Here is a 22825-nt window from a genome sequence, read left to right as displayed (position 1 = left end):
TGTAAGGCAAGAGCCAATATCTGACAAGGCCTGTGCTCCCAGCCTGGTTTCATCCAGAAGAAAAAGGATTGGCCAGCTGTAAAAATGGAGGGGTTGGAGAAATAGATGTGTATTTAATTTGGAGATAATCCTTTGCATTTGTCCAACCAAACCCTTAATTTGTTGGGTTTTTTTTTCTTTTTTTTGTAAAAGTGCTCTCCACAGTACTTCCATGCATTAAACCAAAAGGTGTTGGGGTAGAGGAGCCTTGCTGTGGGGAATGGTGAAAAGAATGAGAAGGAACTCACTGGTGGTAGGTTAAAAATAGACACAGTGGCATAAATATGTATTTAAATTTGTCCTTTTCCAATGATACAGTGCTTGTTAAGCCCAGGTATGTCAGGAGGTTAAATATAGCACCTGGGATGTCAGGACATTGATCCATCATGCCCTGAGTGGCTCCTGTTGGATAAGCAGGACTGACTGAACTCAATATTTAAATATGTTAAGTAAAGAAAATATTTTTGCTTTAAATCTTTGTGATTGAAATGCAAAACAACCTTTTTTCTGCCCAAGTAGTTTTGCAGTTTGCTCATTTATGCGCCGTGGGTAAATCTGGCCTGGGGTGTTAACCTGGGGCAGAGCTGCCAGGCCCCACCTAGGGCTCAGTGAATGCTTTTGAAATATGTGTCCCCCAGAAAGTCAAGTATTTCCATAACCAAGTCAAAAGCTGGACTTGATGATCTTGGAGGTCTTTTCCAGCATTAGTGATTCTATGGTTTTGTGACTATTCCAGCAGAAATCAGAGTCAGACATAAATTTTCACAACAAAACAATTCAAAAGAAAAGAGGAATATCAAAATATTAACCATTGGTATTCCCTTTACCTCATACATGTTAGGAACAGGGAGGTTTGCAGTGCCCATCCCTGGAGGTGTCCCAGGAATTCCTGGATGTGTCACTCAGAGCTCTGGGCTGGTGGCAAGGTGGGCATTGGGCACAGCTGGGACTCCGTGGGCTGGGAGGGCTTTTCCAGCCTCAGGGATCCTGGGATTCTCCTTGCCCACACAATGGCCACAGTGTTCTCACAGCTGTTCCTTGGGATTTGGAACTGAAGGAGCAAAGCCACAAAATGCAGGAACTGAAATATTTTCTCAAGCGACCCAAGAGCACCCTCCTCCCCTCTTCCTGCTCTGATGGCAGAACAAAAATCCTACATTCAGCCTAACTTTTCATTTCACCAATAATTCTTTTGTTCTCAGACTCCTTCTATAATTTCCATGGGTTCTTCCATGCTTTTCTCCAGCCCTGAGCTGTGCTGCTGAAGATGTGCCATGCTAAAGACAGCTGCATTTCAGTGGCAGAAAAAGTGGTGCTGCTGTCCTGCATGCAATTTCAGCCTTGTTTAGGGTCTTTCTGAGCAAGATGTCAAACAGCAGTGTAAAATCTGAAGGTGTGCTCCAGTAACACAGGGCTTGCACAGGACCACTGAGGGAGAAATTCTTTTCAGGAACTTCCAGGATTGAGCAGGAATGACAATAATGAATTACATGTTCGACAAGGAAAGCTGGCCCCTCACTCCATTAAGGTTTGTTATTGGTGATGAAGATGTTATGTTTGCCATCCAGTCTATTGAGAAGCAGCTCTTGGGAGGAGAAGGGGCCTGTGAGTTATTTCTGGAGTGCACACACGGAGGATCAGGAGCAGAGAGCAGCAGGTTACGCTGAGGGTGCTCTCCAGAGGCTCCAACAACACGCTGTGCTAATTTCTAGACAATTTCAAAAGAGGTTAAGAAAGTTAAATAAACAGAAATCAGATTAAAAGGGGAAGGGCTGCCTAGTAAAGCAAAATGCAGAGTAATTGAAAATGGCTTGGCCAAAGGAGACAGGGAGGGGTCTGCAGCTCTGGGCAGAGTCTAAAATACTTGGCAGAAGTGAATGAGATATGATATTTCATCTGGATATAAATATGAACTTCTGGAAAGAGTTAAAGAAAACGATGTCTCTCAAGGGCTCCTGAGAACCATTTACTGAATAATGTGATCTAGCACGTGGAAAGGGATCATTGTTGATGTTGGCTTTTGAATGCACCTCCTTGAAGAACCAAAGTCAACTGTATTTGTCAGCCGAGTCATCCCCTAAGAAGTCACGTCTGTTATCATCACCCTGCTTCTGCTCCATACATCACAGCATTCCTGACCTTCCAAAATACCAGGGCTGCTCCCCTGTCACTTCATCTGTTTATCAACTCTTCTTGGACTTCCTTCACTGGGGATGCTGGCTCTTTGTTGGGTTCCTTCCCTGCAAACTGTTGCTTTTCACTGTTCCTGGGTCTGTGTGATCAGCTAGAAAACATTTCATAAGTGATAAAAAACATTTGCATCAAGGTGAAAAAGCACTTCAGGCGTCCTTATGGGGTGAAATTAAAGATGTGTTTTGACTAAAGTTTGGTTTGCAGTGTGGACTCCTCAAGCTCAGAGATCCTTGAATTTGGATGATATTTATTCAGGCACATCACAGGAATGAAATTGCCTCCATCAACTGAAATTCAATGCTATTATCAACTCTGCTAATTACGTTTCATTCCATTGGAACAGTCCCTTGGGTTTGCCTGGGCTGCACCTCGCCGAGCTCCAGCCCAGCTCTGGTGTGTTCTGTGTTTCCTGAGGAGCACCGAGGTGCCCAGCTTGCTGTCCCTGATGCTGCAGCTGACAACAGGTGCCCTCCCTCGGGGTCACCGGGTATATTTAGGGCTGAAACTCGAGCGGGCTGGAGCCAGATTGGCTGCGTGGGCCACGCACGTCACCAGGAGCCACCAAAGCCCCTCGCTCTCACCCAGTGCTGCTCAGGAGGGAAGACTGGAGAGCCTTTGCTCCAAAGGATATTTACTGGATGTCGCTGGTAAGGACATTTTAAATGCATTTCACTTCTTTTCCTTACAAGAGGATCTTGAGCCGTTTCCCCATCCTGTAGTTTTTTGGGAATACTTGTTGTGTTTGGCCCGTGGAAGTCAGGTTTTCTGTCTGAGTAACTGGCTGTGGGTTGGAGGAGGAGGAAAAGACCTGGAATGGGGTTTGGAAGTGTGGCTGGAGGTTGTAACAGTGGCAGGTTGAAGAGGTTGTGTTTATATGCAAACCCCACTTCTTGAGTTTATTCATACTCCTCTGCCTACTGCTCCACATGACTTGTCCCTCGTTATTTGAGTTATTCTTAACTTATTTTAATGGAATGCAACATGGTTTTCCCAATTAATTTTTGGCCATTTTTCTCAGCCCGTTGGGACTAAAAAGGGCCAGTATTCTGTGTTCCTATATTTAACCTGCATGACTTGACTTCCCTTGCCTCAGAAGGAATTGCAGTTTAGCCAGCTCAACCCAAGTGCCCCGTCAGTTGGCAGGATTAGCTTACACGGCAAATATCCCTGGACTCAGGAGCAGCTGTTCCAAAGCCTCATCCCCTCCCAACATTAGAAACAGGGCTGCAGACTCTGCTGGAAAATTGTAGCTTTGCCTCACAGTGAAATCAGTGTGGTAATTAATTAGTTCAAAGGGTCTGCCACTAATCTGTGCTTTGTACTTCAGCCAACTCTATGGATTTTCATCTTTTCCAGGTCTGAAGAAACAGAGAGAAAAAACCCACAAGAGCTTAAAAAAAACCCAACCCCAGAGCATCTCTGTAGGCTGATGCTGGGAAGGCAGAAATTGCCTCATTAACCTAAGGTCACTGAAAAAAATATTTACAATATTTTTCTACATTATGCTCTTACTTATGAATGAAATTAGTAGAATGTAAATCTCCCACTCAAGCAGGAGCTTGAATGATATAATGAAATTGTGTAGAATAGTCACAGAGGGAAGAAAAATGCTTCAAATAATTCTGTTGTAATGAAAATATATAATCACGTTTCAAGAGATCTCTTCTTTGTCTCTTTTATTTTATTTATCGCTTTTATTTTATTTTAATTGGATCCAGAGTTGATGTTATAACTGGAATGAGGTATTTGTCCAGAATTGTAATTTATATCAGTATGTTTGAAACTTAATCCAATGTTTTTCCATAACAGTCCAAGTAATGCCAGATCCCAGCTTTATTTAGGGTCTGACTAGTTACTAACCATGACCCCAAGAGCTTTATGAGCTTGACTTGTACCTTCTCATGGTGCTTTCAGTCATGGGCTAACACTGTTTATTCACATTTTTACCTGCTGTGTGACCAGTGAGTGGGGGAGAGACAGAAGCAAACCCTCAGAATGGAGGAAGAAGAATATGAGGAAGTTGTGGAGGTAAGAAGAAAATGTGAGAGCAGAAATGTTTGTTTCCTGCCTTGTGACTGAATGCATTAATCATCTTACTGAGATGCTGCTCAGGAGCAGAGGTAGCTGTTTGCTCTCTGAAGATTAGAGATGATTAGATATCGATTAAATGGTTTCATCACTAAAACAACAACAACAGTTGCTCTCGGAGGAGCAAAGTCTCCTGATTCCTGTCATAGTTTCTCAGTTTAAATAAGGACTGGAACCATCCCACACTCACAGTGCAAGGTTTTCTGATTACTCCCTGTGTAATTATAGACGCACTGGGCAAGCTCTCTTCCCTGCTGGCTTGCCCTCTGTCACCCAATCCATGGGTGAAGTTGGCTTTGGAAGCCCCTTTCTAGCCCTGCCTCTGCAGAAATGCAGCACCTTTGTGCCACCACAAACCAATTTAGCCTGAGACACTGCAGAGATGGAGTCAGATTTAGGTGACAGGACAAGGGGGAGGATTTTAAACTGACAGAGGGTAGATTTAAATTAGGTATCAGGAAGAAATCCTTCCCATGTGAAGGTGGGCAGGCCTGGCACAGGGTGCCCAGAGAAGCTGTGGCTGCCTCTGAATCCCTGGAAATGTCCAAGGCCAGGCTGGAGCAATCTGGGATAGTGGAAGCTGTCCCTGACCGTGACAGAGGGTGGAATAGAGGATCTTTAAGGTCCCTTCCAGCCCAGGGCATTCTGTGATTCCATTATTCTATCTCCATTAATTTGCCAGTAGGTCATTAAAACTCAGGAAACTGAATAAAAAAATTCCCCAGGAACTGGGCAACCTACAGCTGGGACCACGGGAAGGACTCTGTTATTGAAACTGTACACGAAAGTAACAGAGTGCTTTTACTTGTTGCATTGCTACTACTCTGAAATTAACCTGTGTTATGAAATATACAAAGTCTTGTAAAAATCACTCAGTGTTTGAGGAAAAGAAGAAGGGTATAAATGTAAACATCCTACAACTCATTGCCACCACACTGTGTTTGGTGGACTGTTGATTTCAGGTGGTGTGAGGGCACTGCCAGCTTTATATATTTCAAATGGTGAATGAAGTGAAGCCAATTGATTTGCTCATCTGAGTAGTTAAATGCATTTTGCAAAATAGGTGTCAGCACTCATAAAGTCGATTTTAAAGTCATTTTACTACCTAGCTACAATGACACCAGCCCTTCATTAAATTCCTTATTCCCACGTTACTTGTAATCGCCTTTATGTTTCCTGTGCATTGTGTGCTCTCTGCAATGGATATTTATTTGCTCTCATTGTTTATTTATTCCAGCAGGAGGTATGGTATTTTGGGCTTTTTGTTCACACAGCCCCATTTCATCCTTTCTTTTTAATTTTCAATGACCACCTTGCTGTAACCACATCCCTTGGGCTGAGGAGACACTGCTTCAGTCACTTCCCTTGGGATACTCGTGGTGAGATGCTAAATAAAACAGGAACAACAGCATCTGGTACCATTTTAAGCCTTTCTAGAATTTTCTTAATTCCTGCATCAATCCAAGATTTTAAACCTATCAGAAATTCACCTTCTGAAAGAGAAGGACATGATCATTGAATATTGAGTGGCTGAGGTATCACCAAGGATTTTAAAATGCTATCTTTAAACTTTCTCTGGAATTACGAGCCATTACTTGATGTTGTAGCTGTCTTAGGATGTGCAAAAATCCACAGTGAGTGCTAAAAACATTTGCTGCTGAGTTACTTGAGGTTTTTTGGAAGGTTTTGTGGAATGTTCGTGGAAGATTTCGCAGGGGGCTTTGTGGAAAGCTTGTGGAAGGTTTTGCAGAGGATTTGGTGGAAGGTTTTGTAGAAAGTTTGTGGGAGGCTTTTTGTGGAAGATTTTGTAGGAAGTTTGTGGACAGTTTTGTAGAAAGTTTGAGGAATGTTTTGTGGAAGGTTTTGTGGGAGGTTTGTGGAAGGTGTTGTCGAGGTGGTCCAGCATGGAAATCACCTCAGAACAGCCCACACAAGTCACAGCTTGGCAAGTACGGCTTGGTCCCTTGAACTAACTGAGGAAAAGCACTCAGAAAGGGGCTTAAATTTCACCAACAATTTTTTTAGGTTCAAAGGATTTTCCGTTCCCGCAGCTGTGGCAAGCGACCCCAAGCAATTACTACTCGGAGATTTTCCAACATAAACCCCGCATTTTTCCATTTTATCTTAGTGCAGTTGAAGCACATCCCGCAGACAGCGGGTGTTGTTCGTGCAGCAATGTTTTTTAAAGCCTTTTTCCGTCATTTCTGACCGGGGCAGGTGCGGGAGGCGCAGGCCCCGGCGGTCCCCTCAGCGCGGCCGCCATTTTCGAGAGACGGCGCCACCGTGCGGCCGCGGCTGGGAAGTGGCGGACGGGAAATAAATTTTAAAAAAAGTTTTCAACAAAAACCTCCCCTGGCACAACCTGGCGCTGTTTCCCATTGTCCTGCCAATTATTCCCTGGCAGCAAAGCCCGATCTGGCTGCACCTCCTGTCAGGAGTTGTGCAGAGCCAGAGGGGCCCCCCTGAGCCTCCTTTTCTCCCTGCTGAGCCCATTCCCAGCTCCCTCAGACACTCCTGATCTTTCCCCAGCTCTGTTGTCTTGGCTGGAAAAGATGCTCCACTTGACATGGTGCTCACAAAAAAGCCAGAACTGGTGGAAAATGCAAAGATCAAGGGCTGCAGTGACCACGGGACAATGGAGCTGAAGATACAGGGAGCAGTGAGCAAAATAAATGGAATGATCCCAGAGTTTGGAAGAGCAGAACTGGGGCTGCTCGGGGAAAATCCCGTGGGAAACAGCAAAGGCAGCCGGGGTCGTTGGGTGATCCTCCAGCATGATTTCCCCTGAGCACACAGCTCAGCCCAAAGTGCAGAAATCAAACAGCAGAAGGGTGGAGTGGAGGAACACAGAGCTCCTGACTGAGGAAAATGACACAAAAAAATATATATATATACTGAAGGTGGAAGCAGGAGCATAAAACTTGGCAGAAACTTAAAGATGTAAAACCTTACAAACTCCATTCCTACATCCATGGGCAATGTTCAGCTGGATTTGCTCTTCAAGAAAGGCAAGAAGGAAGATCCAGCGAGCTACAGGCTGGTCAACCTCACTTTGTTCTTTGGGAAGGCTGTGGATCAAATCCCTTCAGAAGCTATTTTTAAACACATGAAGCTCATGTGTAGAAGTTATCAAGAGCAATCTATGGCTGATGAACCTCATTAATTTTTATAATGAGTCCACAGCTGCTGGACTAGGGGAGACCAGAGGAGGTTGTGTACCTGCTCTGCTTTAGGGACTCCTCCCGTTGTGGTTTTATCCCCAAATTTATGAAATTATAAATTATGAGGGGATAATGGGAAGTAAAATGGGTGGAAAATCAGCAGGCTCAGAGTTGTGATCAGCAACAAAGTTTAACTGGCAGCCAGAAATTAGTGGTGTCCTTGTAGGAACAGCCCTGAGGACAACAGTCATGAGTGTCACCAAATAAAAACCAGGAAAATCCTGGGGTTTAAATGCTGATTCTTTTAATGTGGTCATCAATGTCTTCCCTCTTGTGGGTAAAATTAGATAACAATCTTTCATTGATTATTTGGATGATTATTAGTTGGGGACTGTATGGAGTGAAAATCCAGTCATTAATGCAAAACTTGAACAGATACTCAGAGTTACCAAATGACTCCATAAGCAGCTGTGAACTAAAACCCTGTTTCTCCAGAAATGTGTTTTAAAACAGCTTCACAGAAGCTACAGTTTGCTGATCTGGCCTAACAATGATGTTTTTTTCTCTTTTTTTTTCAAAGTACTACATTGAGGAGACAGTTATTGAGGAGGGTGAGCCACACGAGGTAAAGGTCCCTGTCATGCTGCATATAGCACATAAATGCATGTAATTAACATGAAACACTAAATTAGCAGCCTTTTGTATCCTGAGGTTTAATTTTTCACATTAAACACACAAATATCAGTGAACAGATGCTGCTTAATGCTTTAGTTTTGCTTCAAGTCCCTGCTGTGTGATGATCTAAGATCAGTTTACATGTATCAGTTCTGTTCCCTTCACCTGGTGTAATTTCACTGAGAAATTACACTTTTGCAGATTTTTCATCATGTCACTGGTAACAAATATTTGGGTCACCAAGGAGTGATTGCCATAATTTGAAATTCTGCCTCTGAAACAGCTATAACCCAACTCTCTGCTGTGTTATCATGAATATTCTTTATGGCATGGGCCTCTGCAGAAACAGAAATTATTAATTCTTGGTACATTTTCAGCTCTGTCTCATCGATGCAAAGAACTCTCAGAACTCTGACCTTCATGAATTCCTTTATAAAGGCAATTCTTTATAAAGCTAATTGATACAAAATAAAACCTGACACTTATTTGGGTGGTTTTGAAGCACCTTTTTTGGTTGTGCTAATTATTTTTAGATGCTTTTCATTAGAATCTTAGTATTAAAATAACTGCTGGCAGCATGACTATGTTGGTAAGAAAGTGTATTAAACATTAAAGTGATTGGAAATTCATGCAGGTAGAGCAGAGGCAGCTGGAGCCCCACTCTCCCAGACCCTCTGGAGAATAATTCCATGAGTTTGATGCAGGAACCAGCCAGGGAGTTCATTCCTTGTGGGGTTTTTTTTAGGGTGGGTGATATATAGGGAGCACAATGGTAATCCCAGTAGGAAAAGTGTCCCTGATTTTCTGTCTCCTTGTGGATCTGGATGAGAGCAGAGCACCCTTTCACCATCTCAGGGGGGTGAAAAACACTCATCCTAGTGAACTTTTGCAGCTATAAAACAAGTGTTATTAAATTTTTTAAATTTCCAAGTTGTCACTGAGACCATCAGCACAGGTGATACTCAGGCCTTGAGACCACCACAACCACCACCTACACAGCTGAGCACACCCAGCTCAGGGCAGTGAAAAACACTTAAGATAACAAACTTTTACAGCTATAAAGCAAGTGATTATTGAATTTTCTTCATCTCCAGGTGGTCACAGAGATCACTGAGACCATCAGCACAGAGTACTCAGTCCCTGAGACCACCACAACCACCACGTACACAGCTGAGCACACCCAGCCCTCCGTGGAGGATGCAGCTCCTCCCATCAGGAAGAAAACAATCCGGACAAAAGTGGACCCATCCAAGTTTCTGACACCTTACCTGGAACACAGCAATAAAATGAAGGACTTATTCAGTGAGGTAGGTTGTCCCATGTCTCTTATTTCCTGAGAAACATCAGCTTTAAAAGTGTTTTACAGGGGTTGTTTGACAGTTATATTGCAAATATCTGGATTTATCAATACTAAGCTCATGGGGAGAATATAGTAAATTAGATGTGATCCAAGTTAGAGATGGATTTTTTCCTGTTGTGTCAGATGGAATAAACTTAGTTGGCTAAAATAAGCTGAAGTGCAAATGTAGTTGAATAACTTTGCTTTATGTTATTGAATAATCTGTCCCAAATTCCTGTCCTAACCAGATAAATATGGCAGTAATTGCTAATACAGTTCTGCCAGAGCTTAGGGATATGTCTTAATTATTTTTTATCATTATTTTCTTCCAGAACAAGTACAAGGAAAAATTCAGAAAAGAAAAAGGAAAGCCATATGCTTCCACAGTCGATACCCCAGAAATCCGGAGGATCAAGAAAGTGCAGGACCAGCTCAGTGAGGTGGGTGACAACTGCATTTCTAGTTTCATCCAGGTTCTGGGTGTTTATATGAAGACTGAAAATGTCATTATTCTGGATTTAAAAAAAAAATCAGTTGATTTTGCTGTGGAATCAGTGAGTTTTGTTGTGCTCCAGGTTAAATACCGCATGGCTGGGGGAGTTGCCAGAACCATTTGCCACGTGGATGAAAAGGCCATGGATATAGAACATGCAAAGAAAGTGTCACAGCAAGTGAGCAAGGTGAGTGACTGCTGACTTTCCTACACTGGTGAATCCTGAGGTTACTGCCAAGAACAAAGTTTTGAGCTCAGGGTGCCAAAGCAGCACTTATGCAACAGTTTAGGAGCACAGGAGGGATAGCAGAGAAGTTGGTAAGGCAAATATAAATATAGTGGTAAATATTTCCATTTGCTCTCTTCAGATGTTACTGATCTGAGACTTTGATTTCAAAAAAAACCCCCAAACTTTAAAGCAGGCAGTTTATCCAGTAATAAATATTCAGAAGTAAATATTTTTTTTTATGATAGAGTGACTAATTTGCTGATCTTTCCTTCCAGGTATTATATAAACAGAACTGGGAGGAGAATAAGGACAAGTACCTGCTTCCCCCTGATGCTCCAGAGCTTGTGAATGCAATAAAAAACACAGCAATGTTCAGCAAGGTGAGAAAAGCTAACCACGGATCTAAGCAGCTGAAGTAAAATGAGCTTTCAAAGCCAGAAATTAATTAATAATGAGCATTCTGGCATTTTTCTTGTAGAAACTCTATACTGAAGACTGGGATGCAGACAAAACGTTGTTTTATCCCTACAATGACAGTCCAGAGCTCAGAAGGGTGGCACAGGCTCAGAAGACTCTGAGTGATGTGAGTATCAAAGCAGGGATTTGCATGTGGGTACCAAAGGCTGTTGGGTTGTGGTGTATCCTGGGACATGCCATGGACTTTGATTAGATATAAAAGCTTCACAGTGGAGCAGAAAATAAAAGTGTGTTAAGTAAGCTCTGGTAGTAGTGGCATTTCATAGAAAAATGTGTACTTGGTACTAGAGTACAAAGTAGAGCATATTGGTGTATAAATCCATTGGTAATTTGATGCTGGTTTAGGAATGAATGAAATAATTAATTTGTTAAATCAGCAAGAAGACCTTGAGTAACTCCCCAAATGCAGGAACTCTCAGGGCTGTCTCTAAGTCCAGTTCACTCTTGTGGGTGTGCAAATGTGCCTCTAAAACAGTGATAAGAAAAGTCAGGGATTGGTTGGACTGGGATTTGCTGATATTTAGATACACAGAACTCAACAGGGGATTGCAGCTCTCACATGAAGATTTCAGAGAATTTTGCAGAGGTTCAGAAGTTCCCTGGTAACACACAGATTAAAGAATTCCTGCTGCAGGGGCCGTGGGCAGAACTTTTATTAATGTGGTGGTAGCACAGTTCAATGCTGTGATCCTCAAACAAATGTTTATTTCTTCCATCCTTTCAGATTGTCTACAAAAAGGGGCACGATGAAAGGAAAGCAAAATTCACCTCTCTGCCAGACCCCCCTGATGTGGAACAAGCCAAGAAGGTGTCACGGCAGCTGAGTGATGTGAGTAGAACCTCTGCCCAAACCCCACTCCTGCAGGGAGAGAGGCAAAAAGGGACCTAAGGAAAAGGAAAAACACAGAGAAAAACCAATTTTTTTCTGGAGAAATTGGGGCCAAGTTGCATAATCTTGTAATGCAGATGTCAGGTTTTAATTCCATTCAGAATTTAACTATTATTCTACTTTTAAAAAAATAATTTTATTATGTATTGAAAATTATCTACATTTTAAGATTAGAGAATTGCAGTATTCACTCATGGTGGAGAACATGTAAAAAAAAAGACCAGTACCGTAATTCTTTGAAATTAATAGAATAATAAGCTTTGTATGTATCTCCAGAACTATAAAATACAGATTTTTTAAAAAAGATTATTTATGGCATATATGTTCTTCAGCAATGTTAAAAAAGCATTGGAGGGGTTTTATTTTTTATGGAAAGTAATGCACTTGTGACTGAAAATGCTCCTGGAACACTGAGTAAAAACTCAGGCGGGTGTTTTGTTGTTAGAAAAACTCTTTAAACTTTTAATAATTGCTTTCTGTGAGCTTGGATAAATAATGGAAATCACAAATCCAGATAATTAAAAGGGTTTGCTTACAACCAGTTCCAGCAGCAATCTCAGTAAATTCTGACTTAATGGGCAATATCCTGATATTATGTGACCAGGGAGAAAACAGAGCTGAAGGAGTATGGTAGAGATGATTTATTTATCCTTTTTAGGTCAGGGAAGGTACTAAGGGAAATAACACTGGAATGATTTGGCCAAATCATATTTAAGGTGTTTTTTACCATACCTGCTAAAGTAGTTATAAGGCAGGCATCAAATATGAAGCAGCTTTAAAAAGACAGCTTTGGAAAATGAATCTGTCAGGTGAAAATGGAACTGTGTCTTGGAAATTCAATTTTATTGTTTTGTTTCCTTATAGGTTATTTACCATGAGGACTATAAAAACAAAATCAAAGGCAAGTGGAGTCAAACTCCGTGCTATGACGTGGCAGTTGCAAAAATGAATGCAGAAAATCTAAGTATGGTGAGTGAATCCTGCAGAAAATCTTCAACAGCTTTATCCCTGTTGATTTTCATTTGGAAAATACTGAGGCTCCATTTGTGGCATTTCTTATTTCCTAAATAATCCCTGTTGTAGGTGTCTAATTTACAATTAGATGTAATGAATGTGTTCTTTTCTGTCTGTCTCTGTTCCTAACAGAGGAAATACCAGGAAGACTTTGAAAACATGAAAGACCAAATCTACTTCATGCAGACTGAAACTCCAGAATACGAAGCCAACAAACGAGCTTCAGAAAACGTCAGCAAGGTGAGGGAGCTGAGTGCCACCTGCTCAGCCTGGGAACAGTCCTGAACTCACACAAGGTTGTGCTGACATACTTTTGGCAAGACCTTTCATGGTCCTTGGCCACCACAAGTGAAATAACTGGGGCATTTTTCATGGAAAGTTGAAGATTATATTGTAGAATAGATTCATATCACAGGATGGTTTGGGTGGGATGAGACCTTAAAGACCACCCTGGCGTGGCCAGGGCCACCTCCCACTGTCCCAGGGTGCTCCAAGTCCCATCCAACCTGGCCTGGGACAGTTCCAGGGATGGGGCAGCCACAGCTGCTCTGGGCTGTCACACAGGTTAGTGAGCATTTGGCTTTCAATACTGGTTTTTAAAACCTCTTTTTTTATTTTTATTCTTTCAAGTTCAAATACAGAGCAGACTATGAAAAGAAGAAAGCTGTTGCAGATTATAATGTGCTCCCTGCTACAGAGAACCCATTGCTGAAGCAATTAAAAACTGCAGCAAATATTCTGAGTGATGTGAGTATTATCTATGTGCAGCTACATCATTTTCAGTCGTGTACCAGAAACCACTCTCACCATTTCTCCACAAGGCTTCTCCTTTGTAGTATTTTTAGTTTTGTGGACCCATATTTGTAATGAGATAGTACCAGCCAGAATAATTCAGGTAAAGAAGGAATTCTCCACAGATGGGTGTAGCAACAGCAGTGGCACATGGGTGGCTAATTAGTGGATAGTTCATTTAGATCCTTGTGGATAATGAATCACAAGAGGACAGTTCTTTCCTTACTGTTTAAGGAATTTCAGCTAATAATGGTAATATAAGTGGTGCTTTTATATAATATTTTTATATTATATTTTGCTTATTCACTGTAATGGTCTTCTCAATTACTCTTTTATTTGTATGAGAAGAGATTGAATATTTCTCAGTGTCAGAAGTCCAAAAACCATTAGCCAGACCTTTCTGTCTTCCCTTACAAACCTAAAAAAAGTGATTTTTAAAAACCATTGGGAAAACAGTGCCATCTGTTTCCCAGTCCTGTGAGAAAGCTTTTCTTTGGAACCGTTTCTCTGTTTTACTCTTGTCATTTTTAACATGGTGGGGGTGACTTGCAATGAAATCTCCTGCATGACCTGGTAATATTTGATTTGCAGAAATTATACAAAGAAGCCTATGAACAGTCCAGAGGAAACAAGATGAATTACTGTGAGACACCCAAGTTCCAGACTGATGCTGCTCTGAAGAACTTTAGTGATGTAGGTATTCCACTTGGGGCTTATCCTTCAGTACTGGCTCTCTTGGTTCCTTTTGCCTCTCAACTCATGGTTATTTTCACAGGTTAAGTATAAAGATGCATATCAGAAGAATATTTTGGGGCACTACTTGGGCAGCTTTGAGGACCCTCACCAAATCCACTGCATGAAGGTTGAAGCTATGAAAAGTGATGTAAGTGTGGCAATCGTTCTGTTTTCCCCATCACTCTGGCAAAGTTCAGACAAAGCTCAGTTGTGGTTCCTTACTGAATGTTGCTCTTGTTCCTAGAAAAATTACAAAGCAGATTATGAGGAGGAAAAGACAAAGTGCTACTTCCCTCAGACCATAACTCAAGAGTATGAAGCAATCAAGAAGTTGGAGCAATGTAAAGATGTGAGTACAGGGCAGCAGTTGTTCACCACAGAAAAATTAACTGAGTGATCCCTGGTAGCATCAATGATTCTGAGTTTGGCCTCATTGCCATACGTGATTTAAAGAAAAAAAAAAAATCTTCATCTCTATTTTAGGGCCTTTTGTGACATCTAGTGATCAAAGCAGATATAGCACAATCCTTTTTATAACAAGTAAACCCCTAAAATGAAAGCAGCAGTACCAAAATGAAGAATGAACCTTAAGCATTCACCTGCTTAAATTAATATTTTTTTCAAATTAATACTTCAAAAGTACTTAAGTTAATTTATTAATAATTTTATTTGTTTTATCAATACTTGGAAAATATATGTGTTTTCTACAAACATTTTTTATCTTCTTTCAGTACACCTACAAAAAGCATCCTGATCAAACCAAATTCACTTCAGTGACTGACTCTCCAGTACAGAAACAAGCAGAGATCAACAGCAAACAGCTGAGTGATGTAAGTGAACTTTGGAAACACTCTGACATTCCCAATTTCTGCCCTGTGCCCACCTTCACTTCATCCTCCAGCTTTAAGAGCACTCCTGAAGTAATTGTGTAGGTGGCTGTGTGTATTCACATTTTTATTCCAGCAAAACATCACCTGGAAATCAGGTTTTTTTAAAATAGTTTTTTTAATTCAGAGTCTATAAATTGGGCTGCTAAATATCTTTCTTTATTTTTCTTTGCAGATTTTGTATAAATCTAAAGGGGAAGAAATTATTCACAAGTACCACCTCCCTCCTGATGTGCCTCAGTTCATCCAGGCTAGAGTCAATGCCTACAACATCAGTGATGTGAGTACATTTTGAATTGCAACACCATGAAGCTCTCCACTGATATTATCACTTTTATTGCCTTTGTGATGTTAATTTTTTTGGTGGCATTATCAGCTTTCCAGGAATGAGATAAAAATGGACATCTCCCTTAACAGCCTTAGAATTTTAATAGTCTGGCCAGACTGATAAAAAAATCCAGCCAGGCTCTTTTCTCCAATTCCTTTAGAGCACAAAGGCTGAGTTTGAAGCTAACAGGAAAAAATTTCTAAAGGTTCAGTCAAATGAAAAAGGGTTTTGCATAAGAAAGGCCAAAATGCCACTGATAGAGTTGTTCTAGATAAAAAGTGTAAAAATGCTTGTGACATTTATGATCATCTTTGTAGTAGATTTATTTATTTTAATAGAACTGTAGTTTGTGTACAGGTTAACATTTTCCCCTGAGATTACTGGATAATTTAATTCCTGTAATAAAATCTCCTGTAATAAGAACATGGACTTTAACTCTTTCTTAGAATTGCTATTCCTGACACTGCAAACTCTTCCCTTTTTCCCCTCCAAGGCTAACTACAAAGCAGACTGGAAGAAAACCCTTGCCAAAGGCTATGATCTGAAGCCAGATGCCATTCCAATTATTGCTGCTAAAGCTTCTCGGAATATTGCAAGTGATGTAAGTAGGATTTACATCCAGTGGAACACATCCCCCTCCTCATTTCATTATTTATTATTATTTACTTGTGCTGGAGACCTGTCCTCTTGCTTTAGCAAGTGACTCTTCATTCCTCTCTTGAACATCCCCAATTGAATATTGGGATATTGGATTATTTGGTGAGATTGTTCAGTAATTTATTATTAGCATAGTCTTAATTGAAAGCTGAATGTCCCTGGGAGTTGCAAGCCTACATCCATGACAGTGGTGACGGAGGGCTTGTAGCTGCAGTTGTGGGTTGAGATTTGTACCAGGTGTCAAGACAAGCTGAAATGCAATAATCCTCTTCGTTTTTGATCTAAAAAAATAATCCTGTGCTGTTGTAAAAACCATTTATGAGGTTCCAGAACAAACTGCAGCATTAGTACTTTGAAACTCTTGTTGTAAACCTACCCAGAGTGTGTTTTCCCTTTCCCAAGTGGGTAAAGCTGTTTTCCCTTTGTCTCTAGTACAAATACAAGGAGTCCTATGAGAAAGACAAAGGCAAACAGGTTGGGTACCGGAGCCTGCAGGATGATCCCAAACTTGTGCACTACATGAACGTGGCCAAAATCCAGTCGGATCGGGAATACAAGAAGGATTATGAAGTCACCAAGACCAAATATCACGCTCCTCTGGATATGTTCAGTGTGACAGCTGCCAAGAAAGCCCAGGAAGTGGTGACAAACGCTGGCTACAAGCAGCCAATTCACCATTACACCCTCCTGCCTGATGCTGTGAACCTGGAGCTCTCCAAAAATGTGATGCAGCTTCAGAGTGATGTATGTCATCAAGAATCAGCTCCATTTTTAATTCTTGTCATGACTTCATGACATCATTAATAATTAATGCTAACCAATTAATTTATATAATCCAATATATATTACATTGGATTAACAGTAGGTTAGGATGTGACTGGTCTGCAGCCATTTATTTTCCAAACATTATCAGAATTATGTGCAGGTGTTAAGTTCTAGGAAACTTACCTAGCAAGTAATGACTTTTTTTATATCTCTCCATATTTGGCATATTCCCAGAAAATGAGCCTGTTTTCCTAACTTATGTATTTTTGTAGTAAGATTTTAATTACTGTGATTTTATTTCTCTTAAACACTGACTCTATCATACTTAAATTATAATTAAATGTAAATTGCCCCTCAAAAATGAATGTCCAGGGTAAGTTTTAAGGCTTTACCTGTTTTATGTGTAGAGACACTAATTTTTCTTGCTTCACTGTGTTTTTCTTGTTTATTTTTGAAAAGAATCTGTACAAATCTGACTTCAATAACTGGCTGAGAGGAGTTGGCTGGGTCCCAATTCAGTCACTGGATGTAGAAAAGGCCAAGAAAGCCACGGAGATTCTCAGTGAGAAGAAGTACCGCCAGCATCCCGACCAGCTCAAGTTCTCCATCCCCATGGATGCCATGGAGCAAGTGCTGGCAAAGCAAAATGCCAAGACCATGAACAAGGTGGGAAGTGGTTGGATTGACCCAAAACTTGGGTCTTTGTCTTGCAAAGTTGTGTGGCAAGGTGCATTCCCACTGGAATTGCTAAAATTTCCAGTGAGTGTGGTAGTTCTTTAAGACTGGGCACTGAGAGTTTATGGTAAGCCTCTGACTCCTCATAATTAAGGGAGTTCCATTTTCTGTTTCTAAAGATTAAAGAATTCTTAAGATTTATAGTGCTTTGACAATCCTTTTTCTGTAGGACGTATTCACAATAAGTGAACTGCAGAAAACTGGAATTCTGTCAGTTTTGTACAAATGTCCTGGAAAGTGGAGTTCTTTACACTTGTCTCTAGTTATTCAGGACACCACTGATCCTTATTCTTTGTTTTCCATGGAAAGAATGTCTGTGAAAATAAATTCTGCTTTCCGTTAACGCAGGGAAGAACACAGATTGGAAACTTCCAGTTTCAATATTTGTTAGTTATCAAAACACACTTTGCAAATTTCTTGCAATACTAAAGAAAGGAGGAAGATAACGTTGCTCCTCAGCAGCTCTATGAAGGCTATTTCTGGTGCTAATAGTATTTCTGGGCAATATTTATTGCAAACGAGCAGAACAAAAGCAAACTCTTATTTTATGAGTTCAGTACCTTTTCAATGCTGACAATTCCTTTGTAATTGCAGAGGCTGTACACAGATAAGTGGAACAAAGAGAAGACCAGCATTCATGTGATGCCAGACACCCCAGAAATCCTGCAGTGCAAAGTGAACCAGATGACCATGAGTGATGTGAGTTGCTGTGCTCGCCGTGGGCCTCCAGTGCCTCGCTGCCATTTTAATGCCTTGTTTGAAAATGCTTAACTTCAGAGTTCTGCCTTCATGACACCTGTTCTCTTTCACATCTGAACTTAGAAACTTTACAAAGCTGGATGGGAGGAGGACAAGAAGAAGGGTTATGACTTGCAGCCAGATGCAATTCCAATAAAAGCAGCCAAGAGCTCCAGGGACATCGCCAGCGATGTGAGTCTGGTTGTGTGATATCATTCCATTACTTTATTTAAATTAAATTATTAAACCTGAGATCTTGTGATCTGTTTTTTCAGTGATAAAGCAGAACTTAATATTTCATTTTTAATTGAGTTTTTTACTGTTCTTTCTCTTTCCTCTCTCAGTATAAATACAAACTGGCCTACGAGAAGGCCAAAGGGAAGCACATCGGCTTCCGCAGCCTGGAGGATGACCCCAAGCTGGTGCACTTCATGCAGGTGGCAAAGATGCAATCTGACAGGGAGTACAAAAAGGGTTATGAGAAGGCCAAGACTAACTTCCACACTCCAGTTGACATGGTCAGTGTGGTGGCAGCCAAGAAAGCCCAGGAAGTGGCTACAAATGCAAACTACAAGAACTTAATCCACACCTACAACGTCCTGCCAGATGCTATGAGCATTGAACTGGCCAAAAACATGATGCAGTTACAAAGTGATGTAAGTAAGAGGTTCTTCAGCCTCTGCATTGTGAATACAAAGGTGCTTAGTTTATGAAAAAACACTGTAAGATAAATAGTATTATTTTATTAGTGGAATTAGGCCAGGTGTCTTCAAAAATGTAGTAAATTATACAAATTTTTCAACAATTACTGCAGTTTTATTTTTCCTAGACTCTGAAATATTTCATTAATAAATTTGAGCTTAGAAATAAACAATTTTATGAATATTTACTCCATCAGGCTCTTCAGGAGCAATAGTTATGTGCAGACCAAGACAGGAAAAGCTTCACTTTTCCATAATACATTTTATTTTCTACTTCCAAATTTATGAACTATTTTATGCTTCATATTGTTTTTTATCTACTTGCTGCCTGCAGAATCAATACAAAGCAGAGTATGATGAAACTATGAAGGGTGTTGGGTGGCTCCCACTGGGCTCCCTGGAAGCTGAGAAGAACAAAAAAGCCATGGAAATCGTGAGCGAGAAGAAATATCGCCAGCATCCAGACAAGTTGAAGTACTCTGTTCCTATGGATTCCATGAACATGGTCTTGGCTTTAAATAATGCCAAAATCATGGATGAGGTAAGAAAGTGCTCATCAGAATTCATTTCAGAAGTGGGCAACAATCTACATCTGATTTAATAGTCAACCTTATTGTATGCAGAACTTTAGAAAACATGATTTTATTTTGTAGCTAATTAATGTGTTTTAAGTGCTAAAATAAAAAGACAAATGTTGCTCTGGTGGCAGTAACACATCATTTTCAAGGCAGTTTGGATTTCAAGTGGAAAATAGTATTTTAAATTGTTTTATTTAATAATAACAACAGATGTTGAGGTCTCTAATTTATTTTTATCCTTCCAGCACAAGTACAAACAAGCCTGGGAAGAAGACAAAAAGAAAATTCATATCACCCCAGATATTCCACAGATTGTTTTAGCAAAAGCAAATGCATTCAATTTAAGTGAAGTGAGTATTGTTTGTAGGGCTGTGACCTTGCTCTTATTTTTTTATTAGGAATAAGTGAGATGAGAGCATGCAAAAGTCTCACCTTGTTAACCTGTAGTAATTTTACAAAACCTACTAATTTTCCTTTTCCCTGCTTCCTTTCCCAAAGTTAGATACCCATAATTGCCAAGAAAAAGAAATGTTTATAGTCAGGTTATGAGGTGTTCATGAAGACCATTAAAATTTAACAGTTGCTAACAAAATACAGTAGACTTTGAGTATTGTTCATGTTTGTAACTGTATTTATTATTTTATTATTGATTATTTTATTTCTTCATGCACAAAATTTTGTACTAGGTTCAAAATGTAGGTACCACCTGTATTTTTGGTAAAAGATGACATTATAGACAGGTTTTGGTAAACACTTGTTAAATTTGTATATGCTAAATAAAGTATTGCTTGTAATCATGCACATCTGCAATGTGGGCAGAAATAGACATTTTTATCTCTTTTTATTTTTTAAGATGGCATCCTCATAGGTGTTACTTTTCACCAATATTTGTGCATGTGGAAAACACATCAATTTTTGCTTTTTAAAAAGATGTTTCTTTTTCCTTTTGCAGAAAATGTACAGATCTTCATTTGAAGAAACCAGGAAGAAAGGATATGATCTCAGGGCTGATGCTATTCCTGTCAAAGCTGCCAAAGCTTCCAGGGATATTGCCAGTGATGTAAGTTCTTGGGAGAAAACATGGGCAGGGACAGCTTCCACTATCCCAGGGTGCTCCAACTGGCCTTGGTCACTTCCAGGGATCCAGGGGGCAGCCACAGCTTCTCTGGGCACCTGTGCCAGGGCCTCAGCACCCTCATAAGGAAGAATTTTTTCCTTAATTTCAAATCTAAATGGATCAAATTCTCTGTTTCTGTTCTCTTCCAGTATAAATACAAAATAGGGTATGAAAAAGACAAAGGGAAACTCGTCGGCTTCCGCAGCCTCCAGGATGATCCCAAACTTGTCCATTGCATGCAAGTGGCCAAGATGCAGTCAGACAGGGAGTACAAGAAGGCCTATGAGGCGAGCAAGACTCATTACCAGACACCTTCTGATGCCCTCAGCGTGGTGGCAGCCAAGGAGGCCCAGGACCGTGTCACCAACACCAACTACAAACGCCTGATCCACCAGTACATGCTCCTGCCAGATGCAATGAGTCTGGAGCTGTACAGAAACATGAATCAGATCCAAAGCGATGTAAGTTTTCTACTTGTGACTTTTGTTTTCACATCGTGGCTGCAGTTTGGAAAGGACAGGATTATGTTTTATGAGCTGTCTTCTTTTTGTGGCTTTTGTTTTTCCATCACGGCAGTGTTTTGGAAAGAGCTGGTTTATTCTGTATGAGCTGTTTGTACATTGTCAAGTTTGCTTTTGCGTCCTGTTTGGCAGAATGAGTACAAGCAGGATTACAAGGAGTGGTTCAGGGGCATTGGTTGGAGTCCCATTGGTTCTCTGGATGTGGAGAAATCAAAGAAAGCCACGGAGATTGCGAGCGATCGGAAGTACCGCCAGCACCCCAGCATGTTCCGCTTCACCAAACAGAACGATGCCATGGACCTGGTCCTTGCCAAGCAGAATGCAAATATCATGAACAAAGTGAGTATTTAGGGCAAAAGCCAGGCAGGCATTCACATCTCATCCATTCCAATAACCAGTCTGTAAATCTCTGTCGCACCTTTAAGTGGTGGTGTTCCCCTGGGAAAAACAACTGTCTCAGGCTCCTCTTTTTTCATCTTCTTTTTCTCAATGAAACAGCTTTGCTTAAAGAAAGAAATCTTTTCTCATTTTTCTCCAACCTCTATTCATCCCATTCTTACATAGAAATGACTGGTCCTGAAAATCGTGATAGTTTGGTTTCATTAGAAGAAAGACTGGACAAGAATTCAGCTGATTTTGAATTAGATCATTAATTCGTAAAATAAATCTGAGTCAGCACCTTCACCTTTTTACTCATCCATATCCAAATGGAAAGGTGAAAACCCTGCAAGAACCATATTTTGTCATTTATATTGACACATCTGATGTAACTTTCTGTCGATAGCATGCTTATACCGAAGCCTGGGAGAAGGATAAAACTCAGGTCCACGTGATGCCAGACACACCAGATATTCTACAAGCCAAACAGAACAAGACAAACTACAGCCAGGTAGAGTATTTTGATACATCTTATCAACATTTTAAATTAACATCTACTGGAGATTTAAGAACACAGGCGAGAATTTTATGTGGGTAATATTTTCAGGGTTAAATAAGTACCAGCTTCAGGCTAGCAAACTAACAAAATAAATTGCATTATAATGTATGGAAAATATAAGTCCTGCTTTTGAAGTCTGTACATAGAGTACATAGTCCATATTCTATGCTTTGCATAGAATTCAGTCATGTTAAAAATTCCTTACTGTAAAATTACAAGTTAATTGTGTATATTTTTAACCTAACCTATGGGAAGAAGTAGATGCAGTGATTCCAGCTTCTCTTCAGCTTTCAGACAGGAGAAAGTGACAGTTGTGCCAGTAGAAAACACTCAAGTTTTGCTTTGCATCATTGCTCAGAGGCAAATCTTTGACTTAAGAATGCCTGTACTTAAAATCAACTGTGCACAAATGGACTTGACTGTTAAATGACGTCATGAAAACCTTATTAAAATTTTGCCAAGGCAATCAAAAAGTGTTCAGTTATCTCAGATGTATGTGTTTCAAATTTCCAGATACGTTTTAAATCAAGATAAGCTATAGTAGGAACCTGCTGAATAGTGAAAAACTATTTAGTCCCTCTCCTAAGCTTTGGAAGACCAGCATTTCTTGTTTATCAGTTTCCCATTTCTCAATTTCTATTCTAGCAGCCCTTCTCTCATAACTGAAGCCTGTGAGGTGACCAGAGTTTGGATCATTAGTGTATCTAAATAGCAGGTGACATACATATTACTGGTTT

At 40.4% G+C, this 22825-nt stretch overlaps 1 protein-coding gene across 1 annotated transcript in view; it reads left to right on the top strand.

The window, feature by feature from the left end:
• The first annotated feature begins 2777 nt into the window (after positions 1-2777).
• Positions 2778-22825, top strand: part of NEB (nebulin) — a 98356-nt gene continuing 78308 nt past the window's right edge. The window contains exons 1-30 of the mRNA XM_058027542.1: positions 2778-2879; positions 3589-3697; positions 4195-4260; positions 8062-8106; positions 9251-9463; positions 9828-9935; positions 10071-10175; positions 10493-10597; positions 10696-10800; positions 11419-11523; positions 12448-12552; positions 12730-12837; positions 13228-13344; positions 13981-14082; positions 14165-14272; positions 14369-14473; positions 14856-14954; positions 15187-15291; positions 15833-15940; positions 16429-16740; positions 17221-17427; positions 18091-18195; positions 18319-18426; positions 18579-18890; positions 19270-19476; positions 19759-19863; positions 20466-20573; positions 20780-21091; positions 21284-21490; positions 21936-22040. Of these exons, the coding sequence (XP_057883525.1) occupies positions 4228-4260; positions 8062-8106; positions 9251-9463; positions 9828-9935; positions 10071-10175; positions 10493-10597; positions 10696-10800; positions 11419-11523; positions 12448-12552; positions 12730-12837; positions 13228-13344; positions 13981-14082; positions 14165-14272; positions 14369-14473; positions 14856-14954; positions 15187-15291; positions 15833-15940; positions 16429-16740; positions 17221-17427; positions 18091-18195; positions 18319-18426; positions 18579-18890; positions 19270-19476; positions 19759-19863; positions 20466-20573; positions 20780-21091; positions 21284-21490; positions 21936-22040 (3864 nt within the window). The 5' untranslated portion in view covers positions 2778-2879; positions 3589-3697; positions 4195-4227. The remainder of the gene's footprint in view (positions 2880-3588; positions 3698-4194; positions 4261-8061; positions 8107-9250; positions 9464-9827; positions 9936-10070; positions 10176-10492; positions 10598-10695; positions 10801-11418; positions 11524-12447; positions 12553-12729; positions 12838-13227; positions 13345-13980; positions 14083-14164; positions 14273-14368; positions 14474-14855; positions 14955-15186; positions 15292-15832; positions 15941-16428; positions 16741-17220; positions 17428-18090; positions 18196-18318; positions 18427-18578; positions 18891-19269; positions 19477-19758; positions 19864-20465; positions 20574-20779; positions 21092-21283; positions 21491-21935; positions 22041-22825) is intronic.

Source organism: Melospiza georgiana, chromosome 7 (assembly GCF_028018845.1).
Source record: "Melospiza georgiana isolate bMelGeo1 chromosome 7, bMelGeo1.pri, whole genome shotgun sequence".
Classification (NCBI taxonomy): domain Eukaryota; kingdom Metazoa; phylum Chordata; class Aves; order Passeriformes; family Passerellidae; genus Melospiza; species Melospiza georgiana.
This window is presented reverse-complemented; position numbering and strand designations above follow the sequence as displayed.